The following is a 27467-nucleotide window of genomic DNA, read 5'->3' as shown; positions in this document are numbered from 1 at the left end:
TGATAGTTTGCACCCAGTCAGTGTGATTGAGGATGAATGCCCGTGTGCAGGCTGAAGCGGGCGGGCTTTTGCACTCGGTGTGTGCAATCAGAACTGTATAAAAGCAGCGCGCGATCAGTTCTCTGGCACCTTCTACATCAACTCATTCACTGACCGAGTGAAGCGATACTTCCAAAGGACTTTCGGGCTCGTTAAGGATACTTTGAGGAAAAATGGATCCTTGTGATTGCGCCAAGAGTAAGTGTTTTCGACAATGAATTTACAATTATGTTGAATTTAGTTTTGGAATCAAGTTACTATACACTTGAAGATGTCATGACGTCTCATTTTACCTGTCAGATTGTTTTACCAGGGCTTAAGTTTAAAATATTTGTATTGTTTTAAGGGTGTATATAGGTGGACTTTAATAAAGCCTCAAATGGCATGAAAATGATGCTTCTAGCACAATCTGATAGCAGTTTTATTGAATTGGTTTAATGGGAGTTATATCAGCAACGTTTATTTATTATTTTTTTTTGTAGCTGGAACTTGCAACTGTGGTGCCACATGCAAGTGCACTAACTGCCAGTGTACAACCTGCAAGAAGAGTAAGTGAATGTCGTATTTTTTCTTTTCTGTCTCTTTCCTCTCTCTTTCTGAGGTGGCTAAACTTATTTCTCTTCTATTGTCAGGTTGCTGTCCCTGCTGCCCATCTGGTTGCAGCAAATGTGCCTCTGGCTGTGTCTGTAAGGGCAATTCCTGTGGCACCAGCTGCTGTCAATGAGGAGGTCAACGTGATGTTTTGCTACAACAATGTGAATCTGTTCATCTGTATTTGTCATCGTTTTGTGTCGCATAATGTTGTCTTTCTATGAAATAAATGACCTCCCAGTTGTTCTCCAAATCTCACTGTTTAATGTTGTGGAATCATTTAACAAAGGCTAAAGAGGGAAACCAATGCACTGATTTGTACTGCTACAAATAAGACTATCACAAGATGTCAGTTCTATATTTGTAAGTCTTTCTGCCATGTACCTTGTCTACAATATATCAATGTCAGCAGTTACTGGTGTGTGTGTGGCTTTATTTACCTCTTTGTTTTTGTGAACTCTAATATACATTATGCACCTTAACAACATGAGGGATGGCTCTTGACCTGCTATTCAAGTGCTTTATTGGTAATGCAAGTTTTAGAATACATAAGATGGCAGTGCAATCATTAAGACCCACTCAATGTTAATTTTGTTTAAACTTTATTTTGATGGTCCCTTTTACACATTCTATATAGGTCCTTTGCAACTACCTGTCAACTTTAGAGTAATATCTGTTAAATCTTTATTGTGATGGTCCTCCAACAGACATTATAAGTAATTTCCAAGTGCATGTCAATTTATTTTAACCCTTCCAGTTTACTTCACACTCTTAGTAAGACTACTAACACTCATTTAGTAGACCTGTAGGTGCAATGTTACTTAGTCATCAGAATGTGAAACCAAAATTTCTGGTGTTTAAATGTGGCATGTGTGAGCACATCTCTCTTGGAAGCTGATAACTGCAGGAGGCATAACTTAAAGCTGACATTGTTTGAGTCAATTGCTCTGTTAGGTTTGTTCAAAGAGCATATCTGGAAAAATAGTCACCATAGTGAAGAGGGAAAAATAAATGGTTTTCAATTGTTGGGTTCAAGCAAAACAAAAAAGTTTTCCAAGTTGGGAAATTACTATTTTTGTATTTATTTTATATGCCAAAGGCTGTTTATCCAAGCATACTCTGCATTTTGGCACACATTTATTTGTCACTTGGTAGGTAGATAAATGAGGCAGATGCCAACATGTTTTACCCTCATGGTGTAATTAAGGACTTAATATGAATTTAATATTACTGTAATTTAGTACTAGCCTAATTTTTATTAATTATATTGTACAAATGTATATATAATTTAATTTATATATTATATAAAGTTTATATTATTATTCAAACATTATATTAAATATTTAAATGCTATTATTGTACAATGTTACTAGGCCTACCATGATTTTTAGACATTATATAGGCTTACGATGATATATCAAGTATATCGGACACCTCTGTATCTTCACCGTCATGTTTCAGTCAAATGGATTTCCAAGTAATCTTACATAAATTGTGCATTGATCTCGCCGATATTTACGTATTGTAATTTGTAAACAGAAACATCTGAATAAAGTTCTATCGAGGCTCTAGTCGCGGGTGTTTTTGGGAAAAATCGGTTTGAACCAATCAGCGCTCGCTCTCACAGGAACCCGGGAGTTCACGAGGGGAGATGTGTTTAGCATAGCGGCTAAAGTGAAATCATTCTATTATAGCCGCTATAAGAATACACATTCAGCGAGGTGGGTTGTTACATATGCGTTAACTAATTAACTATTTAATAGCTTGTTAATTGTAGTCGCATTTGACAGGTGTCTGTTTGGGACACGTTTACCGACAGCACCTCATGTAACGTGAAAGTTAGCTTGCTAGCAAGTGACAGTCATTTGTATTGATTATAGTTATTACACAAGCTAAACAACCATGACATTCATTCAATGTAGTACTAATATTGTGTTATCTATCTATCTATCTATCTATCACGAATATTCGTCCCAGTTATGCTAAAAGAATAAATGCGAATGTATGTATATCATGTCACTGACTTACCTAAGTAATCATGAAAATTATATATATTTTCAACAAAAATCCCACAGTTACTTCTGTAAAATCATGATAAATGAACCTGGAGTCTCTTTCAAACTGTTGGGTTATCAATGTAAAAAGCTTACAGTATTATAGTGATGACAAGAACTAGTATCTGATAATCTGCTGGGTGTTACTGTTACTTTGGTAACTGATATACTGACTACAAATGATGTGCATATCACCATGTGTAACAGGAATACTGCTCTTGTTTTGCTGTCAGGTGGAACAGGTGCTGGATATGGATACTGAGGGCTTTGGGGAACTCCTGCAGCAGGCAGAACAGCTCGCAGCAGAGACCGAGGCCGTGTCCGAGCTGCCCCATGTCGAGCGAAACCTACAGGAGATCCAGCAGGCAGGAGAGCGACTACGGTCCCGCACTCTCACCAGAACCTCTCAAGACACAGCTGATGTGAAAGCGTGAGTTTTCAGTTCAATTCATGTAAAGTAATTTTTAAAAAGCATGCTCTTTAAAATGGTGTCATCATTTTTTTTACTTCAGCTCCATCCTCCTGGGCTCTCGTGGTCTTGACATCTTCCATATCTCCCAGCGTCTTGAAAGTCTAAGTGCAGCCACTACATTTGAGCCTCTTGAGCCAGTCAAGGACACAGATATTCAGGTTAGTAGGTGTTTTGTTTGGGTGGGAGGCTGTTCATAGTTGCGTTTATACTTTATACCTCCCCATTGCATCTCATGAGATGCAGCTGTGTTATGTCATATATTTAGCTGCTGCTTAAATTGTTTAAACTGTAGCATTTGTTCTTATCAAAGTGCTCTAATTTTACAATACAGCTTAAAATAACTTGTATACACCAAGTTCTAAAGTTTGGGGTCGGTAAGATTTGTCGGTAAGTGTCTTATGCTCACCAAGGCTGCATTTAATTGATAAAAATATTCAGCAAAACAATATATAACAAACATCATTATATTATATAACAATATTGTAAAATAGTATTACAATTGAATTTTTTTTGTAATTTAATATTTTTTAATATTCACATGATTCTTCAGAAATCACTCTAATATGCTGATTTGCTTCATTTGAATTTAAGTTGATCTGCTTAAAGGCACAATATCTAAGATTTTTAGATTAAAATATCCAAAAACCATTAGAACAATGTTATATTTTGTTGACTTGTGAACTTGCATTATTCCAAACATTTCCAACAATGTATAGCTCAACACGGTTAGTCTTATTGTTTGAAACACTTGTTTTCTTGATTTACCTAGAATAGCCTACAATGTTTGTACCATGCCTTAGAGACAACACTATTCTGTCAAGTGGCTAACAAGGCATAATCATAGAGAGCTTTCTCCATCACACATTATATTTAAAAATTAACATGTCATTTAGCAACACAAGCCATCCAGTTTTTATTAATATGATATTCTAATATCGATCTAGATTACTGCAAAGTGCACCAAGTGTCTCATAGCAGCCACCGAGCGAACGCATTATAATATAACGTTCAACACTCTTAAATGTATTTAGTGTGAATGTTTTCAGCATAAGCATAATAAAAGCACCGCTGGACTCAATGCCGGTGTGTATCGCAGGTCTCTCTCATTAGCATTCGCTCCAGCCCTGCTTCATACCACAGTAACGATAATAAAACTTAAATATATTATCTCATCCATGAACATGATTTCTGACCCTGTCCGTCGGATTCTTCTCCATCGGTGGAGGTGAAGACTAGGGATGCACCGAAATGAAAATTCTTGGCCGAAACCGAAAACCGAAAAAGAGGAAACCAAGGCCGAAAACCGAAACACCGAAAGAAATTATGCCAATTATTAGTACCATTGCATTTATGGCTATGACTGTGTACTAACTTTACTAAAATCAAGGCATTACAATTGCATAAATTAATATTAAAGTTTCAAAGATTAAATCAATTAAAATTGTATGCAAATATTTATTTAGCACATTGCAAAGTATATAAAATTAAATGTTTAACTTGACCCCACTCATGTGTACATTAAATAATAATGTAAAAGCCTACTGGCCTGCAGAAAGGTTTAACAATTAAATGTTCTCTCATAAAAAGAAAGTGCATTTAGGCCAATACTGCCATATCCCATAATAATATCTGCAGCTATATGCTCATGGACGTGAGTTGCAAAAACCATAAACAGCTAAGGTAAACACACACACCTCTGATAAATGACGGCTGCTCTGGTACACGCAAGGTCTCTCGCTCCCTCTCTCTGCCGCGCGCGCGCTCATGCTCGCTCGCGATTCCGGGAGATTTAAACTAATTTGCGGGCATCAGGGAGCCGCTATCAATACGCGGGAGACTCCCGGAACTTCCGGAAGACTTGAGATGTCTGTGTTTTGAAAATCGCTGTCCGTGGGTCACTCTCAGATATATTGAAATACGTCCACACCGCAGATATGTTGCTTCAGACAAGCACGTGCAGGTCGCGGTATCTGCTGTTTGCGTCATCACAACATTTCGGCCGTATTGTTTCGGTGATAAAAGTCTTTCGGCACTTTTGGGCCATTTTCGGCCGAAAATTTTCGGTGGCCGAATATTCGGTGCATCCCTAGTGAAGACGACAAGTCCCATGAATCCACACTAATTCACGGCATCATCAAGCCTTTTTGAATAAGCGACCTCTAGCGGCCTAAATTACATGTTGTGCCCTTAAGTAGCATTTCTTATGATTATCAAATGTTTAAAACAGTGCTGCTCAATATTTTTGTGGAAACCATGATCATTTTTTCCAGGATTCTTTGAAAAATAGAAAGTTCAGAAGAAAAGCATTAAAGAGCAGCAAATAAGTGGAAACCAGCTGTTTCATAAAATGCCTTTCAAAGTACAGTTTGCTTAAATATTGTGTTGTGATGGAGCAAAGATTTAGTAGTGTGTGGTTTTTTTTTACATAGAAAACCAAATTACTTTCTTTCGATATGGTCAGAAGGCAACAGTGTAGCATTTCTCGTTATATTCCATATTTTATAGTCTGAGTCTGTCATTGTCCTCCTTTTTCTCATTTTAAAACATGTATGGGTAGTAAAATCAAGCTTTACACCATCATTTGATACAAGTTTGCTTGTCATATACATGGACATCATATACATATCATAACTAAATTGCTAGCCTGGTCTGATAAGTTTTTAAAAAATATATTTTAATAAGTAACTCATTCCTGTGCTGTATTGTCTGTAAGTTAAACTTAATCAGATACCTAGATGATTTTGCTTTTAAAGGTGCTTTCAGATGCATTTAAAAAAAAACTTCAGTCTGTAATTGTTAATGTAATATTTGTTCCCTTTATTTTAAGTCGCTTCAATTTGAAATCATCTGCTGTGCATGTAAAGGATTCTATTTTAAAAAAAGAGTAATATAAAAAAAATGAGCATGTCAGTTATAACAAACATTTTTAAATGTAATTTTTCAAGATTAATGCTAATTGTATGCATGAGATAGTTATTTTTTATTCTATCAATAGTTTTTATTGCCAGCAATTTTATGTGTAACTTCATACGCTGATTTCACGCAGCCGTTATTTTGAAATCGAAAGTGAGGCTCCGGTGGGAAGAAAACCGGAAGTGTCGCCTTTAATCACAGGAGAGTTGTGAATGCGATGGTGTATTGTTGTGTTTAATGATGTTGTGTCAATTCTAAAAATGTACATACATTTCTTTCATACTTTAGACTATATACAGTGAAATTCATTTATAAATAAAATATTTTTTATATATATAATTCAGAATGTAAAAAAAGAAGCAGGAATGAACTATATATATATCCTATATTGAATAGTAACATCCAATAGTGTAAATTGCGGCAGCAGCTTCAGGTTGGTAATCCAAGGCATTGATTGTTTATCTTTACTTCCGGGGTTCTTCCCACCGGAGCCTCACTTTCGATTTCAAAATGGCGGCTGCGTGAAATCAGCATATTGTCACATGGCCGATGCTGATTTGGCGCTCGAGAAGCATTTTCTCATTATTATCAATATTGAAAACAGTTGTACTGCTTAATATTTTTGAGGAAACCATGATAAAGTCTGACATGTTCTTTTATGAATAGAAAGTTCCAAAGAACAGTATTTATTTAAAATAGAATTTTCTTTTAACATTATAAATGTCTTTACTCTCACTTTTGATTAATTGAATGCATTCATTCATTTCTTTCAAAAAAATCTGACTGTCCTGAAACTTTTTTGTTGGTAGTGTTTTGTTTTTGTTATTGCTTTCCCTAGTGATGTACTCTGCATCGACTTAGAGTAATAATTTGATGAGACATTCCGCATCACTGCCTCAGTAGAAGCCAAATAAACATTTAAACAATCTCCACACTCAGCCCATTTATAATTAGCACTATGCTGTTGCCTTTAGAGCTTGAGAGACAGGATGGGTCTAATGCGTTTTGGACAGTCCATGTGTATGCGTCTATCTTCATGGCAACACGTTTTCCTGCTATTATGTTTTTGTACATTATCATTGCTCCTTAGTGCAACTTTTCTTGTGTGTGTACCACCATACCCCATGCATTTCCTGCTGTTTATTATGATTTGGGAATTTGTGGATGGTAACTTTTAGGAATTATATAGTTCATGCTGTGTGAATTGATTATATGTGTTTGCTAAGGCGTGACTTTGCTGTAGCAATGAGTTAAAATTGAATTCAGCTTCGTCTGTAATAGTAAGACAGTCATGATGGCCAAGAGGCGTGACGTGGCAAAACTTGAGTCAGGCAATGCATTGTGTAATTCTTTAAACCTTTTACAAACAAACATTGAAATTACACAGCCAAGGGCATTACAGCGTAATAAAGAGTTTAGTGTTTTTCTGACTGCTGCCTTTGTAAATCAAAAGGCAAATTTTTTTTTTTTTTACTTAATTATGTTTAATACTTCATGAAACTTAACACTGGTTACTACGCCCCCCTGTGGATGCTGTTGATACCAGAGGATTATTCAAATCATGCATATTTCCAATCCATGTTTGTTATTCTGTTCTGGTACACAAAGCACCTGAAGACAAATAGAGCATGTGGGTTCAGAAAGGGACAGAAGGGTGATGTTTATGGTGACCGCATTGTGATGCTACAGGTTTAGTGAATTATAGTGAGCTCACTAGAGCCAGGAATCAGCAGTCAAGTCAACACTGAGCTGGCAAACCACATGATATTAAAGTTGGAGACTTCTTTGTGGCTTTTGTCCATGTCTGCACACCTCATAGCATTGTGAGCTGCTAAGCTTAAATTAGTCTGTTTGGTGGGATTTTACTGCATAAGTGGAAAATGTTTGTACTTTTCCAGTGTGTGTACAGTGTGTATGCTGCAAACCAGTGATCTAAATGTATTTACACAAAATCACAGGAAGTAATATATCATCATCACAAACCTGAATGTTTTCTTGGGGCTTCATCCATCATCAAATAATAATAATTAATAATTAATTACATTTATATAGCGCTTTTCTCTACACTCAAAGCGCTTTACATAGAAGGGGGAATCTCCTCAACCATCACCAATGTGCAACATCCACCTGGATGATGCGACGGCAGCCATATTGCGCAAGAACGCCCACCACACATCAGCTTACTGGTGGAGAGGAGACGGAGTGATGAAGCCAATTAGTGTATGTATATATATATATATATATATATATATATATATGGGGATGATTAGGAGGCCATGATGGACAGAGGCCACTGGGCAAATTTGGCCAGGATGACAGGGTTACACCCCTACTCTTTCGAAAGACATCCTGGGATTTTTTGTGACCACAGAGAGTCAGGACCTCGGTTTAACGTCTCATCGAAAGGACGGTGATTGTTACAGTATAGTGTCCCCATCACTATACTGGGGCGTTAGGACCCACACAGACCACAGGGTGAGTACCCCCTGCTGGCCTCACTAACACCTCTTCCAGCAGCAATCTGGTTTTCCCAGAAGGTCTCCCATCTAGGTACTAACCAGGCTCAACCCTGCTTAGCTTCAGTGGGCAACCAGTCTTGGGCTTCAGGGTGATATGGCTGCTGGCTATGTAAGATCATGATTAACATTGTCTTTAATGATTTATAGCTGTGGCTGCAACTGATTTTTATATGTACATTTGAGACATTTGTTATGTGTGGTAAAGTTTTGGTAAATAATTTAATCATTATTGGGAAAGATGTCAGTTTTACTTTATTCAAATTTTTTTGACAAATTCTGTTAAAATATCCCTCAGTTAATTTGTCTTAAAAAATAATTATATAAAGACTCTAAATAGTAGTAGATTTGCTATGTGCATTTCTCAGTTATAAAATATATTCCTTATTTCTCAAACAGTGGGGATTTCTTTAAGACTGCAAGGGAAGCTTGGCTTCCCCTATAATGTCAAAAAATGAATGGTCAAATATGTATTATTGTGTTAACATTTTATTGACAAAAAATGCGTTAGAACACGTTCATCTCAAAGACAAGTTCGTTCAGAATCAGTTACATATAGCAGGTCGGCTGACTCGATTTCCTTCTCATACATTCCCGTAGAGTCACAGTACATTTCCCTGTTGAAGCCCAGCGTCCACTGACTTCTATGGGGCTGCTTTGAACAGTTTTTTTCAGTGCTACGAAACTAGACAGTCATTGGATAAATGCTGCGATTATGTCCCGCCCACGGACGCTCGGCGTCTCTGGTGGTGAACGAGGAGTGGGCTGGCCTGGACTCCGGGCTTCTGCGTGATGATTGGAGGGTCTGTCGAAAGGCTGCATCTCCTTTTGATTGACAGCGATTTCATACGATAAAAAGTCGCTGATGCTGAAGCTGTTCGAGCTCAGTCCCATCGTGGATTTTGCAAGTGTAGTCAAAAGACAAACTGCAGCAACCTATTTCTTGGTATTTGCTTGTCGAAATTGCTTGCCAATTTTCATAATACATTTCACACAATTATACATTTATATCTTTATTATATTATTACTTCTTATATTTTTTATATTATTAGTAGTAATAATTAAAACATAATTATTAAAATAATAATAAAAAAATTATTGGTAGTAGTATTATTATAATTTATTATATTATTATTTATACCTTTATTATATTATTATATTTATACAATTATATCTAACTCTGCTGTCCATTGAGAGGACACTGGTCAAGTCACTGGAAAAGACGCCTTTTCAGGGTCACAGAGCATTTTCTTGAAAAGGAACATTGGGCAGAATTTACGTATAAATTAATGGACAATTTTTATGATGTAGGCCGAAAATGAGCTTCCCCTCTTTGAAAGACCAGCAGCCACCACTATTCTCAAAGTGCTTCAGTTTGAGAGGAAGCTACTTGTATTGATTGTTTTAAGTTTTAAAGTGAGTCATTGTAATAAATGGCATCTTAACAATATTATTGACAATGCTAAATGATGTCCAGTATAATATGAGTTAAAAGGAGCACTTTTGTGGTTTTATGTCGATGAAGAGGTACTATAAGTCTTACTGAAAGGTCACTTTGTCTTACTGAAGGGCTTCCATAAATTGGGAAACATGGATCTAAACTGGTGATTATCTTTAAATCCAAATCTATGGCCTATTTTCAATGCTGTCAAAGACGAGGCACAACCGTAGTGCACAGATTTTGACTTGTTGTTCAGAATCAAAAGATATTTCGAATTTTTTAACAATCACACAGCCACACCCATTAAATGTCCAGGAGACGTTTAACAGATTATGTCCTGATAATAGCAATTGGATGGATGATGTTACTTCTTTCCATAAAGGATAAACATATTCTCGTCTGTTCGAATGTTATAGATGCTCATTGAGAACTGGCTGTTGACTCATCAAGTCCTGTAATTATCTACTTGGTTTTCGCTTCCTGAAGGTTCGAAACCATCTACCCCCACCCATCTTTTCCTCTGCTTATCTCTTCTCTCCATCTCTTTTTCACTGTCTCTATCCCTCCCCTTACTCTCATCTTTTTTGTCAGACATATTTTTGTGGTGGGCCTGCCAGAGTGCGGCTCGACTCTTACTGGAAGTGCACTTACTGCCTGGCACTTTCCTCACCTCCCTCCCTGCCCGAATGTATGTGTGTGTGTGTGGCTGACAATCTCTTTAGTATTTTCAGTACAACTCTGACTCTAAGGGCTATGAGATTTAATATCTTCCTTTTGTCGAACTTGTGTAACTGCTCTTCCATTTATCATCATCTTCATTCTCATTATGTATCGCCGCCGTCTCAATCTCCTATTGAAAAGACGTTCAGAATCACATTAAACGTGCTGCTGAATAAAACAAAGATGCTGCAGGTGCCATGCTCAGAATTGCATCAGTACAATTGTGCAGAGATATCCAGATGTGCATCGACCCTGTGAGGTGGCGGCAAAGTGTAAATTGTATATTGTGCGTGCTCCATAAGGCTGCTGAGCTGCCTGCCTGAAGACAAAGGAAATGCTTGCTGCTGATGAGGCGTAGTCTCTTGCCTTTCTCTCGCCTTCTGCGTTTGTGTGTGTGTGGGCAAATGTGCAGCCTTCTGTAACCCACGTTTCCATTATAAAAGCTAAATAAAATAAATTTTTTTGAAGGCACAAACTCGATTTAGGTGCCTATGTCCTGTAGTCAAAAAGGCAAACGCCTTAAATGACAGACTGAAAGCAGGAGATGCTTTACCCGAGCAAAATGGCGCCGAAACAGGCGATGCATCTCATCTTTTTCTTTAACTCTCACTTCAACTTACTTCCATCTTTCCTGCACCATACCTTCTCACTAGAGTGTGTTATCTAAGCACACAATGGTAGGTGTGGGATAAGTGCAAATAGCTCTACATGTGGAGTCTGATCTCTGGTCAGTGCACTCTGTTCATTAACTAAACATGACTCTTAAGAGGATTATTAGCCCAGTTTCTGGACAGGATGTCGAAATCCATCAGGAGAGTGTGTGTGTGGGGGGGGGGATCCATTACCATAATTGCATTGCGCTAGCAGAAGTGGAAAAGGGAAGGATGCAGAGATGTTTAAAAAAGGAAGAAATGAGTGAGAGTGAACGAGGAGGCTGGCAGGGATGCTGGAGGAGAGATGAGGAGGAGGGGTGGACGGCTGATGGTAAACAGGCACACGGATCAGGTTGAATAATGACTTCTCCTCAGATTCCCCCCCGTGTCTCTGGGATGACTTGGTACGATCCGCCTCCGACAATAAAGCAGCCCACTGTAACCCTGCTCGTGGCTCATATCTAGGTTCAGACCACTGGGCCGCCTTGAGGTAAAGAAGAGTGCATGTGGCTGACAGAGTGGGCCTCTGGTAAAAGAGGTCAGGAACGCCCCAGAAATGCACTGGTCCGCTTCTACAGAACGAAGAAGATGGAGAGAGCACGAGCAGGGGACGGGCACACCGCTCCTAGACAGTTTCACCTCCCAGCAGCACTTTCCCAGCAGGTTAAACCAGAGCATGAGTGAGTATCACCTACACGCACATGCATTCAACACCTCGCTATAGGCTACTACATGCGTCTCAGTCAGTCGGTTAAACCAGGAAAATGAGACGATCGTCTTCTCCGAAGGGATGATGAAGATGGCGAGGAGGATGATGATGAAGGCTTGTCTGTCACACAGGAAGTGGTTGGGTTAGGGTGGGGTTCCTTCACTGCTTATTGTGCTGAAGTAAATGAAAGAAAAGAAAAAGAGAGGGATGTGTAGATATATAGGGGGCTTTTTGTTTAAAATCAACTGCCGTGGGTTTGGTTGGCGTATGTATGCATGTCTTTTGTCCATCTCTTGAATTCGATGCCAATCCATGTCATATTTTCTGCTATATGCTCCTGCTATTTTCACTTTACTTCTCAATCTGTGATGGTCAATATCAGTGCATTGTGTTGTACCTGATTTCAAAATATAAATGCATCCAAAAGAAGGTGTGTGCATCATGAACATGTATGTATTTTATATGTTGCATTCATTACTATGGCTTTATTGAGTATATATGTATGTATGTATTGCATATTGTAATGACGTTTTTTTGCCCGTAATGATGCACCGTTTTTATCTCTATCAAACTCGCTCAATATTCGCTGTGCTTTGAATATTCCAGAAATCCACAATGCTTAATTGTAGGGGATATGATAACCTTCCCTTTCAGCATATGAGATCTGCACTTTGTCTAGCTGCTTTTATGCCAGCCTTTAGTCACGCATTTATTTCACCGTGGTCAGATGATTCAAAATGTGCATCAGAAGATATGTGAATCTTTGGTATAAATAATTGCACATCTGATCTCCTCTGAGAACTTTAATTCGATGTGACTAATAATGGGTTAAAATGACATATGCAATGACACGCATCACAGTATGTATTAAGCATGTTCTCAGTTTAGGCATGACCCAAATGCATCCATTTAAAATGTTCCTTTAGTCAGTTAGTGGGTCTTGGGTACTTGATGCAGAGCATGGATTCCTGAAGGGGGCACTGTTCTGTAGCTAGCGGTTGGAGGCACAGTGACTGAGCAAGAAATAATGCTGCTAAGTACGAAATGTTGGCTGCTCCCACACCTTAAACCCCCACCCACTTTCCATCTCTGCATCCATTAGCTCGGCTTGTTCGTTCAGATGTGTCATTTAGACGTTGCGTTCCCCAAATCAGAATAAATCAATCCTCATTTACAGCTGTCAGTCAAAGTGTGGATGGGGTGATGGGGGTCGTGCGATCTCAGAGGGAGGAGGAAAGAAGTGAGGAATCATCGGGGGGAGGGGGGGTCAGGATTCAACTCTGTACTTAACACTTGGATAAGAGAGGAGTCAAGGATTTAATGATGGAGTCAAGGAAACGTCTCGAAAATCAATGTAGTGTCATGTTTTTTATGACATTACCGTATTCAGTAAAAATCAATGGAAAATGTACTTGATGCTTTTTCAACTCCATCTATTTTACAATAATAAAAGCAGATGAGTGCAGGTTCCAGTTCAGAGGTCACGTTTCTCTCCATCCTTCAATATTGGCTTTTTTAGCGATCTGATGATCCTCCAAACCCATCAGAACTAGCTTTCCCCTTCCATCAGTACCACTCCCTATCCCAGCCCCCACTCAATGTGTGTGTGTGTTGCACGCCATTCCAGTGACTTCTCTGTCCTCAGGATCAGCTGCTGGATCTTTCTGTTCTGTGTTTAATCAAAACGAATGCGGGTATGTGTGTGTGAGTGTTCGTTACCCTGGTGAACATTAAAAACGAGTGCTTGTAATGCATCCATACAGGTTGTTCGAGCTGCACACTCGTCATCTAGTCAGAAAATGTAGCTTGTGTATCCGTGGAGGCTACTGATGTGTGCGTTTTCCATCTGTGATCGAACAAAGATGACGTTTTAGATGATGATGGTCCATAATTAGATATAAGCAGCTGTTAGCTTAATGATTTGCAGTGGGGAACATTCAAATCAGGCTTGTCTCTGGTTTTGTCAGTGTCATAGAGATTGGTCCAAAAAGTCGAGATATGTGGAAACCAAGCAGTTTGAACCACATTTTCCAAACCCGTCCATGAACTTCTGTGTGTAGAACTGTGGTTCACGTGTTTGCACGAATGTGGGGTGTCTTAAATGCACAGTACTTTTTGTACACTCAAGAACGTATTGAACCAAAGCTTTGCTGAACCAGCTCTGACCAGTCGAGAGCCGCCATTTTGGGTGAGCGATCTCGCATAGGGTCGATTCTAAGCACATTTTTAGCAGTTATTTCAATAATGATGGCAATTCTCCATCTCTAGCCTGTGGTGCTTGCGTCTTAGAGGAAGTATGGAGGGAATGAGAGAGAAAGGGAGAGAGGGCGTGTGCTCTGCATGCAGAAAAGGGGGAAAGTAGGTTGCAGTACGTTTAACCTCCATGCCGTGTCTCTTGTTCCAGGGCTTTCTCAAAAACGAGAGAGACAATGCACTGCTGTCAGCCATCGAGGAATCACGCCGCAGGGTGAGTGTCTTCCTTCACTACTCTACTTTTACATTCATTTATTTTCTTAGTCGGTCAAATTATGCTCTTTTTGTCCATTGGAGAGAAAAGGAACGTGATTTTTAAACCTCAGTGCAACTATATCCCGTATTGTCCAGACATTTAGAATCTGCACTATTCATCTAACAGCTCCTTTAAAACCGTCTCCTTCCGAGGGTCACTCTTTCTGTTTCAGACCAAATCCCCTTTACCCCTTATTGCCTCTTCAGCCACTGTCAGCAAGGTAAAAACAGGCCTTTTCAGCTGTTATTACGGTATCAATCTCTCAGCAGCAGAGAGCTCAGGTCAATATCCATCCATCCTCTCAGTCTAGTCATCAAACCTCTCAGGAGGAGGAATGTCAGCAAAGAGACGGAGAGGATAATTTGCTCACCAAAGAGGAGGTGTTAACCAGTGACCCAGATGACCTGCATGTGACAAAATGTCGCTGGTGAAAGTTTTGGGTCCTCAAACACTACAGTAAAATTTATGTCCATCACAGACAGGGTCAAAAAAAAATTTAAACAACTTTTGCTGGTATGTGTGTGTGTATATATATATATATATATATATATATATATATTTCTTACAGGCCAAAACTGTTTTGCATGATTTATAGTTATAAAGAAATAATAATGGCACCTGTCTGGAAAAACATGATATCTCATCTTGATTTAGTTCCTCATATTTTTATTATTGTGGCTTAATGGGAGGAATATTCCACATATTTGTTGCCGCATGGAGAGCTGGGCAGAAATTAGGCTAGGCGTTTTAGAAGTAGAAGTTTTCTTAAGCAGACCATTTATGTGTTTTTCAATCTTGCACGTGACTTACATCAGCAAATGTCAGACAATAGTTCTTAAAATTCTACATAAACTGCAGTTCCTAATAAAGTTACCGTCCAACTGGCAAGTACTTTATTCACACTACTCTCCAAAGCCCATTTTCTTTGTCAATTTTCTTTCTTTCTTTTATTTTTGTGTTAATTTTGGACCCCAAGTGAGAATGGAGTAAACTGCAGGATGATTAATGGCTTTTTTGACCCAGCAAAATCATCTGAAGAACAGTTAGTTCCTGAAGTGCTTATAAAGCCGTGCGCTATTATTTCCCACTCTAAAACAAAAAGCCCCTATGCGTCTTTTCCACTCTGAATTTTACCTGATTCACATTAACTTCTGCACATTGAACTGATATTATCTCACTCTCTCCCTCATTAAGCTTGATTCCAAAATCTCTTCCTCCAGAGTTCAGAAGCCTTTTTAATTAGAACGCTTGCAATTATCACACGTCGATCCGCCGGGACCGAGAAAAATAGACGAAAGGTCTTCGGATTCAATCAGGGTATGGGCTAAATCGGTAGTAGGCGTGAAGACAGACCCAGATAGCGGCACAGTTCCATTAGCGAGGCCTCCGCGCATCCAGGCTTTTGCGGGCCAGACCCAGTTTGAGTCTCCCCAGGCCCAGCTCTCGTTCCTTGTCCCTCGGAGGTGGGATTGGGGGAGGGGTGAAGATAGTGGTGCCCGTTAGCGCTTATTGTTCACAGCATGCTTCCCAGATCCAGGCTGCTCCCTTCTTACTCCACTAGCTATTTTTAATGCGTCACATGTTGGGTAACCTATATATTCACTGAAGGCTTTATAGTTTCACTCATTTGGCTCTCTATCATCACATGTAGTCTGTTTTTCATGTGTGATTTGTACCTTGTCCCCTCGATTTTACTCGTTCTGTCCTTCTCGCAGACGTTTCTGTTGGCGGAGGAGTACCACAGAGACTCTATGTTGGTGCAGTGGGAGCAGGTGAAGCAGAGAGTGTTGCACACCCTGCTGGGAGCTGGAGAGGATGCACTGGACTTCAGCCAGGAAGTGGAGGTCTGAGGAACATCACGCCACATAACACAATACACACACAGGACAGATTTGACATAGCTCCCTTGTATTATTTATATATATACATACATACATACATACATACATACATACATACATACACATACACATACATACATACATACATATATATACATATATATATATATATATATATATATATATATATATATATATATATATAATTTTTATATATATATATATATATATATATACATATACATTCGTAATATCACACACTCACCTCATGTGACGTGTTCTGACGTGTACATGAAGCACAAATTTTCTTATAGCATCTAAGGAGCTTGTTCAGATCTGTTGCTGTGATACGGCCAGCCTGTGGCTACGTTTGGCCTGGATCTGAGTGTTAGTGAAATCTTATCTGGCAAGAGCTTTTCTAGTAGTTCTTTTCAGACAAGGACAGTTAGACCTGATTGTCTTTTTATTGATTGTCTTAAATATATATATATATACACACACACTGAATATACTGATATTTTACGTTTAACATTATTAATTGCCAATAAATGACTTTTTTTTTCTTTCTTTTTTTTGTTAGCTGTGGGTATATTCATATGTGTGTATATTTTATATAGACAGAGTTGTATATGCTCTCAGCATACAAGAGGGGGAAAAAGGGAGAATAAGATGGGATGACTGGTTGTTTTTAGAGGCTATTATTCATAAATAAAGGGTGTTTTGGCAGCACTGCTCACATCTCTGCTGTCACAAAATGGAGAGGTGAGCAAGAGGAAAGGATGTAGAAAACATCAAACATTGAAGATGACAAGCACTCCTCTTCTGAATAATATATACCCAAAAATGCATGTTTCACTTATGTCCTCAAGCATAACAATAGTCTGTCTACAGCAAATAGTGACAGTCTTTTTGAGATCGTCGAAACCTCAGAATATGCTTTTGTCTTTCCTTTTATTGTCCTATAAAGGATTCGAGAAGAGTGTTGTGTTTGTGTGTATATTGTGTATTTTGCTCTAGGAGATTTTTGACTGCTGTCCTGCTGCTTTAATTATTAAACAGCAGTTAAATTTTCCATGTGTGACCTGCTGTTCTCTTCCTATGCCAGGAGCTCACTCTTCCTTGTACCACCAGCCTGAGTCGCCCCTCCCTGCTAGATAGTCACACAAACTACAACGCCTCAGTGGCTTTCTTGCCAGGCTGTTCATGGAATTTGCTACTAGGGAGTGTGTGTGTGCGCGTGCGCGTGTATGAGTGTCTTTGAAAATAATGTCAATTAAAGCACCTTATGCTTTATCAATGTCAAATCTTTCTAAATGTGTTTTTTTTTTCTTTTTTTTTTTTTTAACAACGGGTTGGATACAATTATGTCCACATACAAAATTTAAGGTTTTCATGTGTGTGTGTGTGTGTGTGTGTGTGTGTGTGTGTCTCTCTGTATATTCACAGTACTGAGCTGTGTGCTCTCAAGCGTGAGTTATGTTCTTAACAATAGCTTCACGCTACATTGGTCGCTGCATTTAGATTAAAACAACTCTGCGAGATAAACGCAGCTTGTGCACTTGTCAAACCCACGCTTTTAGAGGCACATATGCACACCTACACATGTAGAGAATATTAATACGGTCTTGTTGTGTAGACATCCTTGTTTATGCCTTAACGACTGTTGCTATGTGCCCCACAGCCCAGTTTCGTGAGTGAGGTCGCAGTTCCAGGACGCAGTGCACTGGACAGTGTGGAAGTTGCCTACAGCCGACAGGTTTGTAGAAAGCCACACATATACAAAATAAATATAATGATAAATAAAACTAAAACTAAAATGTTTTAAATATATACTGTATCTATAAATAAGTAATTTTATTTAAAATTTGCTATTTCTATTTATTTATTTATTTGTATGTATATACATTTAAAAAGTATACAAATATATCTATTATATATTTTAAGAAATCATTTTAATACATAATATTAAATTTTTTTTAAAATGTATTAAAGCTTTAGCGTATAATTATAAACATGAAATCAGTCATCTAAACATTATAATTTACAGTAGAAATGTTAACTCTCCAGAAATTTTAAAGAAAATAGAAAGAACAAACTGGCCGACAGCAATATAATTACTAATAAATCATGCAGACATGTTGAAAATAAACGAGTGGCTCATAGTTACTCAGAGTACCTTGTCATTTAGTTCGGCTCAGCTTTTCTCTTGGTCCGTGATCTAGACACAAGAATAAATGTGTTTTGTTTTGCGAGCCTAGCTCGATTGATCTATAAGATTGATTGGCTGGATGATGGCATGATGGGTAAACTCCCAATCTATCCATAAAGGGGAGGGCCGTTTCTCACTCTCTTCTCCTTTGTTCTCCTTTTTTATTATCAGATCTCTCATCTATTTCCTTTGTCTTTTTTTCTCTAATCATGTGTCGCCACATCGCCTGCGGAGTCATCTTTCTAGTCTTAGCACTCTTTTTTGAAGACCTTCTAAACATTTTTATCCTGTTTGTTTTGTTTTTCATCGTCCTTCATTTCACCTCCAGATCATAGTGGATCCAGCTGCCCAGAGCTTGGCCTTAGACACCAGTCAGTCTTTGACCATCATTCTCAATTAGCATTTTTCCTCTTTCGTTTAGATCTACATCTTCAATGAGAAGATAGTAAATGGGCATCTTCAGCCCAACCTGGGAGATCTCTGTGCATCAGTGGCCGAAAGCCTGGATGATAAGGTATATCACATTTGGCTTCTGCATGTGTGTTCTTAACTGTGCTTTTCATCTCAGAAATTTCGGGAAGCGATTGCATTAATAGTAAAGTTGTTTGTGCGTGTGTTTGTAGAATGTTTCAGACATGTGGCTCATGGTGAAGCAGATGACAGACGTTTTGTTGGTGCCGGCAAAGGACACTCTGAAGAGTCGAGTGTCTGTGGACATGCAGATGGCCTTTGTCAGACAAGCTCTACAGTTCCTGGAGAACAGGTGAAAGAAAGGAAATGCAGCTTGCTCTTTGATTAGAGAGATAATATAAAAAAATTGCACATTTCATTCAATTCACATTTATTTGTATAGCGCTTTTCACAATACACATCATTTCAAAGCAGCTTTACAGAAAATGCATGAGTCCACATTACAATTTAGAGTGATCTGTTATCAGAGGTAACTGTCTAAGATATGTATTTCAGAAATGTACATATACAAAATCACAGTTAGCTAAGAATATATTAATTTAAACAATGTAATAATTTAAGGCAGAAACAATGAGCTCATTGAAGTAATGAATGTTTCAGTGTACAATTGTACAGTTTACTCTGATTAAAGACTTCCAGTTTATTGTGGAAATTGTTTGTACAATTCTGCAGTTACACTAAATGTCAAATGCTTTTGAAATAAGTCACAGACTTTTTAAAATAATTCAATATTTTTTTAATGTAATTTATTTCTGTGATGGTAAAGCTGAATTATCATCATTACTCTAGTCTTCAGTGTCACATGATCCTTCAGAAATCATTCTAATATGCTAATTTGGTGCTCAAGAAATATGTCTTATTATCAATGTTGAAAACAGTTGTGCTGTTTAAATATTTTAGTGAAAACCGTGATTCATTTTTGTCAGGATACATTGATAAATAGAAACTTCAAAAGAACAGAATTTGTTTAGAATAGAAATCTTTTGTAACATTATAAATGCCTTTACTGTTACTTTTGATCAATTTAATGCATCCTTGTTAATAAAAGAAGTGCCTTTTCAATTGAACTGTATGTTTAGGGTTCCTATGGTCCTTGAAAAACCTGAAAATATCAGGGATTTCTCACCCACATAGTCCATCACTTGAAAAGTCATGGAAATTAATGAAAAAATTTCATGAAAATTTGTGAATATCGATTTTATGCTGTATACATTTCATCGGCTTGATTTTGCTCTTTTGTAGATTAAAGCATGCTTACAGGCCATAGAGATTTCAGTTTGTGAACCAATCATTCTTTTAAGCCAATGCTTGTGTCTCTCTTCTACAGCTATAAAAATTACACTATGGTCACTGTTTTTGGGAATCTGCACCAGGCTCAGTTGGGTGGTGTACCTGGCACTTATCAGCTCGTATGCAGCTTCCTAAACATCAAGCTGCCGACCCCGCTGCCAGGCATGCAGGTACTGCAGCAAAACGTGTCCACACCGCACAGCACAGGCAGCACTACATCATACAGATTAGACGCCATCACTGCAGATACTCTCGAGCGAACTGCTCTGAGTGTGGTTTCCGTAGTTTAGATAACAGCAGTGGTTTCTCCCTGCATGGGCTAATAAGCTGCTTATTTCAGACTTGAAAGTAAAAAGGGAGTAAATGGACGCAGTGTGTGTGACCCGAGGATAAACCTTGCTATGTGTGTAACAGGATGGCGAGGTGGAGGGACATTCAGTGTGGGCTCTGATCTATTTCTGCCTGCGTTGTGGAGACCTGTCTGCTGCCATGCAGGTGGTGAACAGGGCACAGCATCAGCTGGGAGACTTTAAGATCTGGTTTCAGGAGTACATGAACAGCCCCGACCGACGGTGAGAACGCACATACGCACACCCCAAAAACTAGATCACATCCTAAGAGAACTATTTCTCCTCTGCTTTTGGTAACTACTTCTCTCTGGTATGCTTGACCCAGCTTGCTCCCTTTTTGTATCTCATGCATAAGTTTATCTTAAAACTGAATACCGGTAATTCAGTAAATCCGTTTTATAGTTCTTCATAAATTTACTCAACTGCATTGTTCTTCTCAGTTTGTCTCCAGCCACAGAGAATAAACTAAGACTTCATTACCGACGTGTGCTGAGGAACAGCGCCGACCCCTACAAGCGTGCAGTCTACTGCCTCATCGGTAAATGCGACATCGCCGACAATCATGGAGAAGTGGCCGATAAGACCGAGGACTACCTGTGGCTCAAGGTCAGATATAGTCACTGATCGTATATCAGTGTGTACATTAGTAAGTTATCTTTTACTGATGAGTTTAGTTGCCCAGTTTTTGAATCGTGTTCTGTGTCTCTACCAGCTGAATCAAGTGTGTTTTGATGAGGACGGTAGCAGCTCCCCTCAGGACAGAATGACTCTGGCACAACTTCAGAAACAGCTCCTGGAGGACTACGGTGAGACCCACAGTCATCATTATATTTACTTATCCAAACATAATTACATAATTATTCAAAAATATTTAACAGCTGTTCTGTGACGGGCAGGTTTCAACTAGATTCGATCAGACTCAGAGAAAAATTATTATGAAAACTGGGATCAAATTGGTCAAAATTTGTTAGTGACAAGGGGACCCTAACCATTTCTGTAAAACTGGATTAATCAGACTACACTAGTTATAATATTACAGTTCCAAAAATATGTTGTCAATATGTCTTAATGCATTGGGAGAGGGATCTCAACTCTATAAATCAAGTGGCCTCTGGCAATGTGCAAAACTCAGGTCAAATTATTCCATAAAGCCAATAAATCTTCCCACTTATCTTTTAGATTCACTCCAGTCCTAAAGGAAGAGATTTAATTGGGCATTTGAAAGACTAGGAAGTTAGTCAGTATGCAAAACCCCCCTATTCAGTCTCTGCCAGTGTGCCTAGCCCAGATAAAAGTGTATGTCATTGTGCTGTTTTCTCATGGCTTAAACTTCTCCTCGCCCAGTTTTAAAAAGGCATCCGCTTAGTTTCTTCCACCTGCCTGATGAGTCAGTCTTATCTCTCCAGCACTCCTGCAGTACACCACATTAAAGACTCCCTCTATTGCTGATAAGACTCCTTCACTCCCAGCTGCGCTGCCACTACGCTCCATGCAAAGTCACAGCAGGTCTTTTCAATGCTGCTTTAAGACGTCAGTTTTAATGGCAATTTAAATAAGAGGGGATTATTTCAACTCATGCAAATGGAAATGAAACAGCCTATTTAAGCACTTCACAGCTGAGGAAGATTTATGTGGAACCTATTACTCGCTTAAAGAAGCATTCGAATTCCTTAAGTTACAAATCCTTATTGGCTGCATGTGCACATTTCCAATATGTGGTTTATATTGTTTTGTAAGTGGTTTTGGATTATCCCAAATGTTCATGAACGTGTCCATAAAGGTGTGTGGCATTATTTGAATTGTTTTCTGCAGGTGAGTCCCATTTCTCAGCCAGCCACCAGCCATTCCTGTACTTCCAGGTGCTTTTCCTGACGGCACAGTTTGAGGCGGCCATAGCGTTCCTTTTCCGAGTGGAGCGTCTGCGCAGCCATGCAGTTCACGTAGCTCTGGTGCTGTACGAGCTCAAACTGCTGCTCAAATCATCAGGCCAGAGCGCACAACTCTGTAAGTTGTGATCATTGAGTGACAACTCTAAATTGTATCTAGTTTCTGTTCTAAGGAGGTTTCTCGTCTCTTCTCAGTGAGTCAAGAGGCTGGAGATCCTCCAATGGTGCGAAGGCTGAACTTCATCAGGCTGCTTATGCTCTACACCCGCAAGTTTGAGTCCACTGACCCACGAGAGGCTCTACAGTACTTCTACTTCCTCCGGTAATGGTCATCCTAACCCCAGCTGATGCTATTGGGTCATCTGGGGTAACATACTGAAAGAGCTGACCTCAAATCAGTCAGGTTGAACAGCTATCGAGCTAATCTATACTTCATTATACCAAACCTGTTCTGAAATCATCTTGTTTCCTGTTTGATGAGTGGCTGAACTGTAAGTCATGACTTTTTCCCTGAAAATTCTGAGCGGAAATCCCTCTCTGAGAAGAGATTAATGTGTCATGAATAACTCAGAACCTTCCACGAATGATCCATGAATAATTAAACCTGTTCCATGCACACTGTGAATTCGATGCTAACTTGCCCCATTGTTTTAAGAGACCTCACAGCCACGGGAAACAGTTGATCTTCTAAAGGTCTTTTATCTCTGGGTTTCCGTGCGTATCACAAAGCGAGCACGTTCATTCGCAGGTCAAAGTGATGTTGTGCTACAAATGGCGTTATTGCTGTACTGCACAGAGTGAAATCTAAATCGCTGTTCTCTGATTGGCCATAGGAATGAGAAGGACAGTCAAGGAGAAAACATGTTCATGCGCTGTGTCAGCGAGCTAGTTATCGAGAGTCGGGAGGTAAGAAGCGTGTGCGAGCTCATTGGAGGAAGAGTTTCTGCATACTAATTGCTGTTATCATTACATAATTTCTGTCAATTCTTAACTCTCTTCCTGTAGTTTGATATGCTTCTTGGAAGACTCGAAAAAGATGGAAGCAGAAAGGTATGTTGGAGGCTTTTGTTGTTATATCACCTGACTAGCAGACAGCGAACGTGCCACTTCTTTTTCTGTAACTGATTGTGCACTGCACACATTGATTTTGCTTTATATTTGGTTCATTCAGCCGTGCAGGGTTGTGTAGAATGTGCTTTTGTCTCAGAGGTCTTTACAACACAGTCTGGCCTTTCATGCTCAAAGCCATTTTGACAACACCATTGTGCATTCAAAGTCCTCTGCTCTAAGCAGTGCTTGTTTGAATCCCTTCAGCCCGGCGTGATTGACAAGTTTGCCGGAGACACGCGGGCCATCATTACCAAGGTAGCCTCGGAGGCCGAGAACAAGGGATTGTTTGAAGAGGCCGTCAAACTGTACGAGTTAGCCAAGGTAAGATATGCTGTGGTGTGCCATTGGGTTTATTAGTCTAGTGATGATTTTGTGCCTAAAACATCTTTTCTTTCCTGCATCAGAACTCTGATAAGGTCCTGGAGCTGATGAACAAACTGCTGAGTCCAGTTATTGCTCAAGTCAGCGAGCCCCAGTCCAACAAAGAGCGACTCAAAAACATGGCAGTGGCTATTGCTGAAAGGTAAGTATTTTGTACACAGACCTCGATAGATTATGGAAGCTAAAAAAAGATCCCAATTACGACTATTTATCGCAATTAGACTTTGTTCCTTGTAATAGTGATTGTAATAGTATCTGCCAATTGCGACTTTATTTCTTATTTTATCTCACAATTACATTCTTTTTTTTTACAGGCTTTCATTAGTAGCCTCCATCTAAATGGTGCATTATGGGTTTTATGGTCTTGTAGTTTCAATGAACACCTTTTGTTTGTTTGAGCACAGGTACCGTACCAACGGTATAGCTGGGGAGAAGTCTGTGGACAGCACATTCTACCTGCTTCTGGACCTCATGACGTTCTTTGATGAGTACCACGCCGGCCACATAGACCGAGCCTACGATGTAAGTCGCCAGTAAGACCCCTGCTGACCTTGGGCCCATGCTGCTAGAGCTAGGCATCTGACTAATCTTTGTAATGTTTGTGCCATTCTGTGTCAGGTTATTGAGAGGCTAAAGTTGGTTCCCTTAAGTCAGGACAGTGTTGAGGAGCGAGTGGCGGCCTTCAGAAACTTCAGTGATGAGGTAAGAGATCATCTTGCATTAGCATAAATTGCCTTCTTGCTGTTATCTCAAATGCTAAGCTATTGTGCCATTTCAGGTGACCCCAAATTAACAAGTTGTTAGTATGCGTTTTCAAATCTTTCCTTTTTGGTTGAGTTGACCAAAATCTAGTCTATATTTTTTGAACATTTTTATTTATTTTAAATGGCCAGAATGGAGTAGACCTTAATTCACATGACATTCTCTCCATTATGTCCTAATATATCCAGGTCAGACATAATTTGTCAGAGGTTCTTCTGGCCACAATGAATATCCTGTTCACGCAGTATAAGCGTCTAAAGGGGGCTGCAGCAGGCACACCAGGAAGACCACAGCGGACCCTAGAGGACAGAGACACGGTAAGATGTATTCTCTAAGATAACAGTTATTGCTTTTTTCGACTATAAAACTAATCCTGAGACCATTATTCACTGGACATTTGACACACCCTGTGACAGTACATGTTAATCCTGATTAGCTCTTCTCAAGTGTGTGTGTGTGTTTCTCTGTAGCTGCTGCGCAGTCAAGCCCGGGCTCTGATCACGTTTGCGGGAATGATTCCGTATCGGATGGCTGGAGATACCAATGCCAGACTGGTTCAGATGGAGGTCCTAATGAACTGAAACGCCCCACCCCACCCTTTTCTTGCAACTCTCCTTTATTGTCCTCATTCCACCATTATTTTGTCAACTTATATTTGTATTTTTTCCATGATTTGAAATAAAAAAAAATTTAAGTTCAGTTTTGTTTCAATTTAATTTTTTATCATAAACCTCATTTTTACTTTGACCTGACGTTATTGTTTTGTCCTGCATTTTCTGTTTTAGTTTATTACATCTCAGTTGCTATTCTTTTTTTAAATCCATATCAAATATACAATTACAGTTTATCTCTCATGACATCCAATATCAAGCAATCAATTTGCACATCTCATGGAGATTATATTCTTTATTATATTAGTATCAGTGAGACTATTCACTTTGGTAGATTTGGTTGCAAACAGCCATCTGAACTGTACTATACATACAGGGTTCTCACAGTCCTGGAAATATTAGGGAATTCTGTTTTCCAGGTCTGGAAATGGCATGGAATTTAATTAGACCAATTTCAATAGGGAATATACATTTGTCTAGTTATACATTCCTCTCAAATATTGTATTTATTTATATTGCTCTTCATTAGAGGTCATAAATATTGGTAACACTTTATTTTACACTGGCCTTGTTACACTTTACATGTACTTACTATATTAATAACAGTAAATTATGCATAATCGCATGCAACTAACCCTAACCATATAGTAAGTACATGTTGTTTTTTAATATTACTCAGTACTTAAGTATACAATTACACTGTAACAAAGGCACCTTAAAATAAAGTGTAACCAAATATTTATTTTAAGGGAACACTTTACAATAAATTCCCATTAATGCATTAACTAACAATGAGCAATACATTTGTTACAGTATTTATTCATCTAATGTTAGTAAAAACGTAGTTCATGTTAGTTCAGGTCCATTACAATTATATTAACAGATACAACTTTTTATTTGAATAATGTATTGAAATGAATTTATTGTTTTATTAAATGCTTTAGAAGTATTATTCATTTTTAGTTCGTTAACTAAAGTACTTTTATTTTATTTGGTCGCCTTTGTTTTGGTTCGCTCACACTTTATTCATGTAATGTACATGTTGTGTAACACAATCCTACTGTACAAGTGTCCGGGCGGTCAGGGAAGGGTTTAAATGTCTCTCAGAGAGTTCTGAGAGCAGGGGGGTGTGTGTGTGTGTGTGACATTGATTCTCTCAGCAGATGCTGGGTTATGGAGGAAATGCCCATAGAGCACACAGATGGACGTGTTGGCTTCGTCACGGCCGGCTGCAGTGTCTGCTTCAGCTCCCTCGAAACTCTGCTTTGCATTTTTAACCATTAGCATCTGGAGCTAAATATTCCAGTGCACTGTCCTAAATTCAAGGTGCAGGATTCACAATAATCAGGCTGTTTTAACTTTATTTCACCCTTTAAACAAAAGGTCTCCTGCCAGGACAAATCTGGTCCACATTCATTCAATCTTCCATATCACAAGTGTCAAAATAGAAGTGTCTTGGACAGAGGAAGAAGACCTGGAGGGGGAATTTCCGTCTTCACACCGCATGGACAGGTGTGTGAGGTGTGTGTGCTGCAGCTGGTGTTGTGAATCAGGCCGATGTCACACGTCCGCGATAACCCGGCTATTTCACAACACCAGGGTGGCACCACACCGCTGCCAACAGGAGCTCTGCTAACGGATCGCCTCATCCATCCCTTATACAAAGCTTAGGCTACATATGTAATGTACTATGCTCAATATGGAAAAATATGGGAGTGGTTCTTTGAAAATAAAACTTTGTACAACCAAGATGAAGTTTCCTTTTTATGTTTAATGTGAAGTATTACAATTTTAATAAACTTATTTTTTTGTATTTTAATATATTTTAAGATGTAATTTATTCCTGTGATGACAAAGCTGAATTTTCATCATCATTAGGCTACTCCAGTCTTAAGTGTCACGTGATCCTTTAGAAATATCTCTAATGTGCTGATTAGGT

At 38.9% G+C, this 27467-nt stretch overlaps 2 protein-coding genes across 3 annotated transcripts; both read left to right on the top strand.

The window, feature by feature from the left end:
- Positions 1-77: 77 nt before the first annotated feature.
- On the top strand, positions 78-1045 carry mt2 (metallothionein 2). Its single transcript, XM_082182668.1, has 3 exons — positions 78-237; positions 522-587; positions 672-1045. The coding sequence occupies exons 1-3, from the start codon at positions 213-215 to the stop codon at positions 761-763; spliced, it is 183 nt and encodes a 60-aa protein (XP_082038794.1). The 5' UTR covers positions 78-212; the 3' UTR covers positions 764-1045.
- A 1164-nt stretch (positions 1046-2209) lies between these two features.
- On the top strand, positions 2210-25616 carry nup93 (nucleoporin 93). Of its 2 annotated transcripts, none has more exons than XM_082182499.1 (22): positions 2210-2351; positions 2918-3114; positions 3197-3314; positions 14513-14575; positions 16333-16461; positions 18140-18214; positions 19089-19181; positions 19291-19430; positions 20466-20598; positions 20843-21000; positions 21219-21384; positions 21491-21584; positions 22591-22782; positions 22860-22986; positions 23498-23570; positions 23670-23714; positions 23979-24095; positions 24179-24297; positions 24560-24677; positions 24774-24857; positions 25106-25234; positions 25388-25616. In XM_082182499.1, exons 2-22 carry the CDS (start codon positions 2936-2938, stop codon positions 25496-25498), a joined length of 2463 nt encoding a protein of 820 aa, XP_082038625.1. In that variant the 5' UTR covers positions 2210-2351; positions 2918-2935; the 3' UTR covers positions 25499-25616. The 2 variants fall into 2 exon arrangements, with proteins under 2 accessions (XP_082038625.1, XP_082038626.1); XM_082182500.1 differs by having other exon boundaries at positions 2217-2355.
- The last annotated feature ends 1851 nt before the right edge of the window (positions 25617-27467 follow it).

This window comes from Leuciscus leuciscus, assembly GCF_965113295.1.
Source record: "Leuciscus leuciscus genome assembly, chromosome: 10".
Taxonomy (NCBI): Eukaryota; Metazoa; Chordata; class Actinopteri; order Cypriniformes; family Leuciscidae; genus Leuciscus; species Leuciscus leuciscus.
The sequence above is the reverse complement of the archived record's forward strand: the minus strand, read 5'-3'. Positions and strand labels throughout refer to the sequence as shown.

Coding starts and splice junctions, on each gene's coding strand:
- mt2 (XM_082182668.1), top strand. CDS start 213: ATGGATCCTTGTGATTGCGCCAAGA. Junction 238..521: donor TCCTTGTGATTGCGCCAAGA/GTAAGTGTTTTC, acceptor TTTTTTTTGTAG/CTGGAACTTGCAACTGTGGT. Junction 588..671: donor GTGTACAACCTGCAAGAAGA/GTAAGTGAATGT, acceptor TTCTATTGTCAG/GTTGCTGTCCCTGCTGCCCA.
- nup93 (XM_082182499.1), top strand. CDS start 2,936: ATGGATACTGAGGGCTTTGGGGAACTCCTGCAGCAGGCAGAACAGCTC. Junction 3,115..3,196: donor GACACAGCTGATGTGAAAGC/GTGAGTTTTCAG, acceptor TTTTTACTTCAG/CTCCATCCTCCTGGGCTCTC. Junction 19,431..20,465: donor CTACAGTTCCTGGAGAACAG/GTGAAAGAAAGG, acceptor TCTCTTCTACAG/CTATAAAAATTACACTATGG.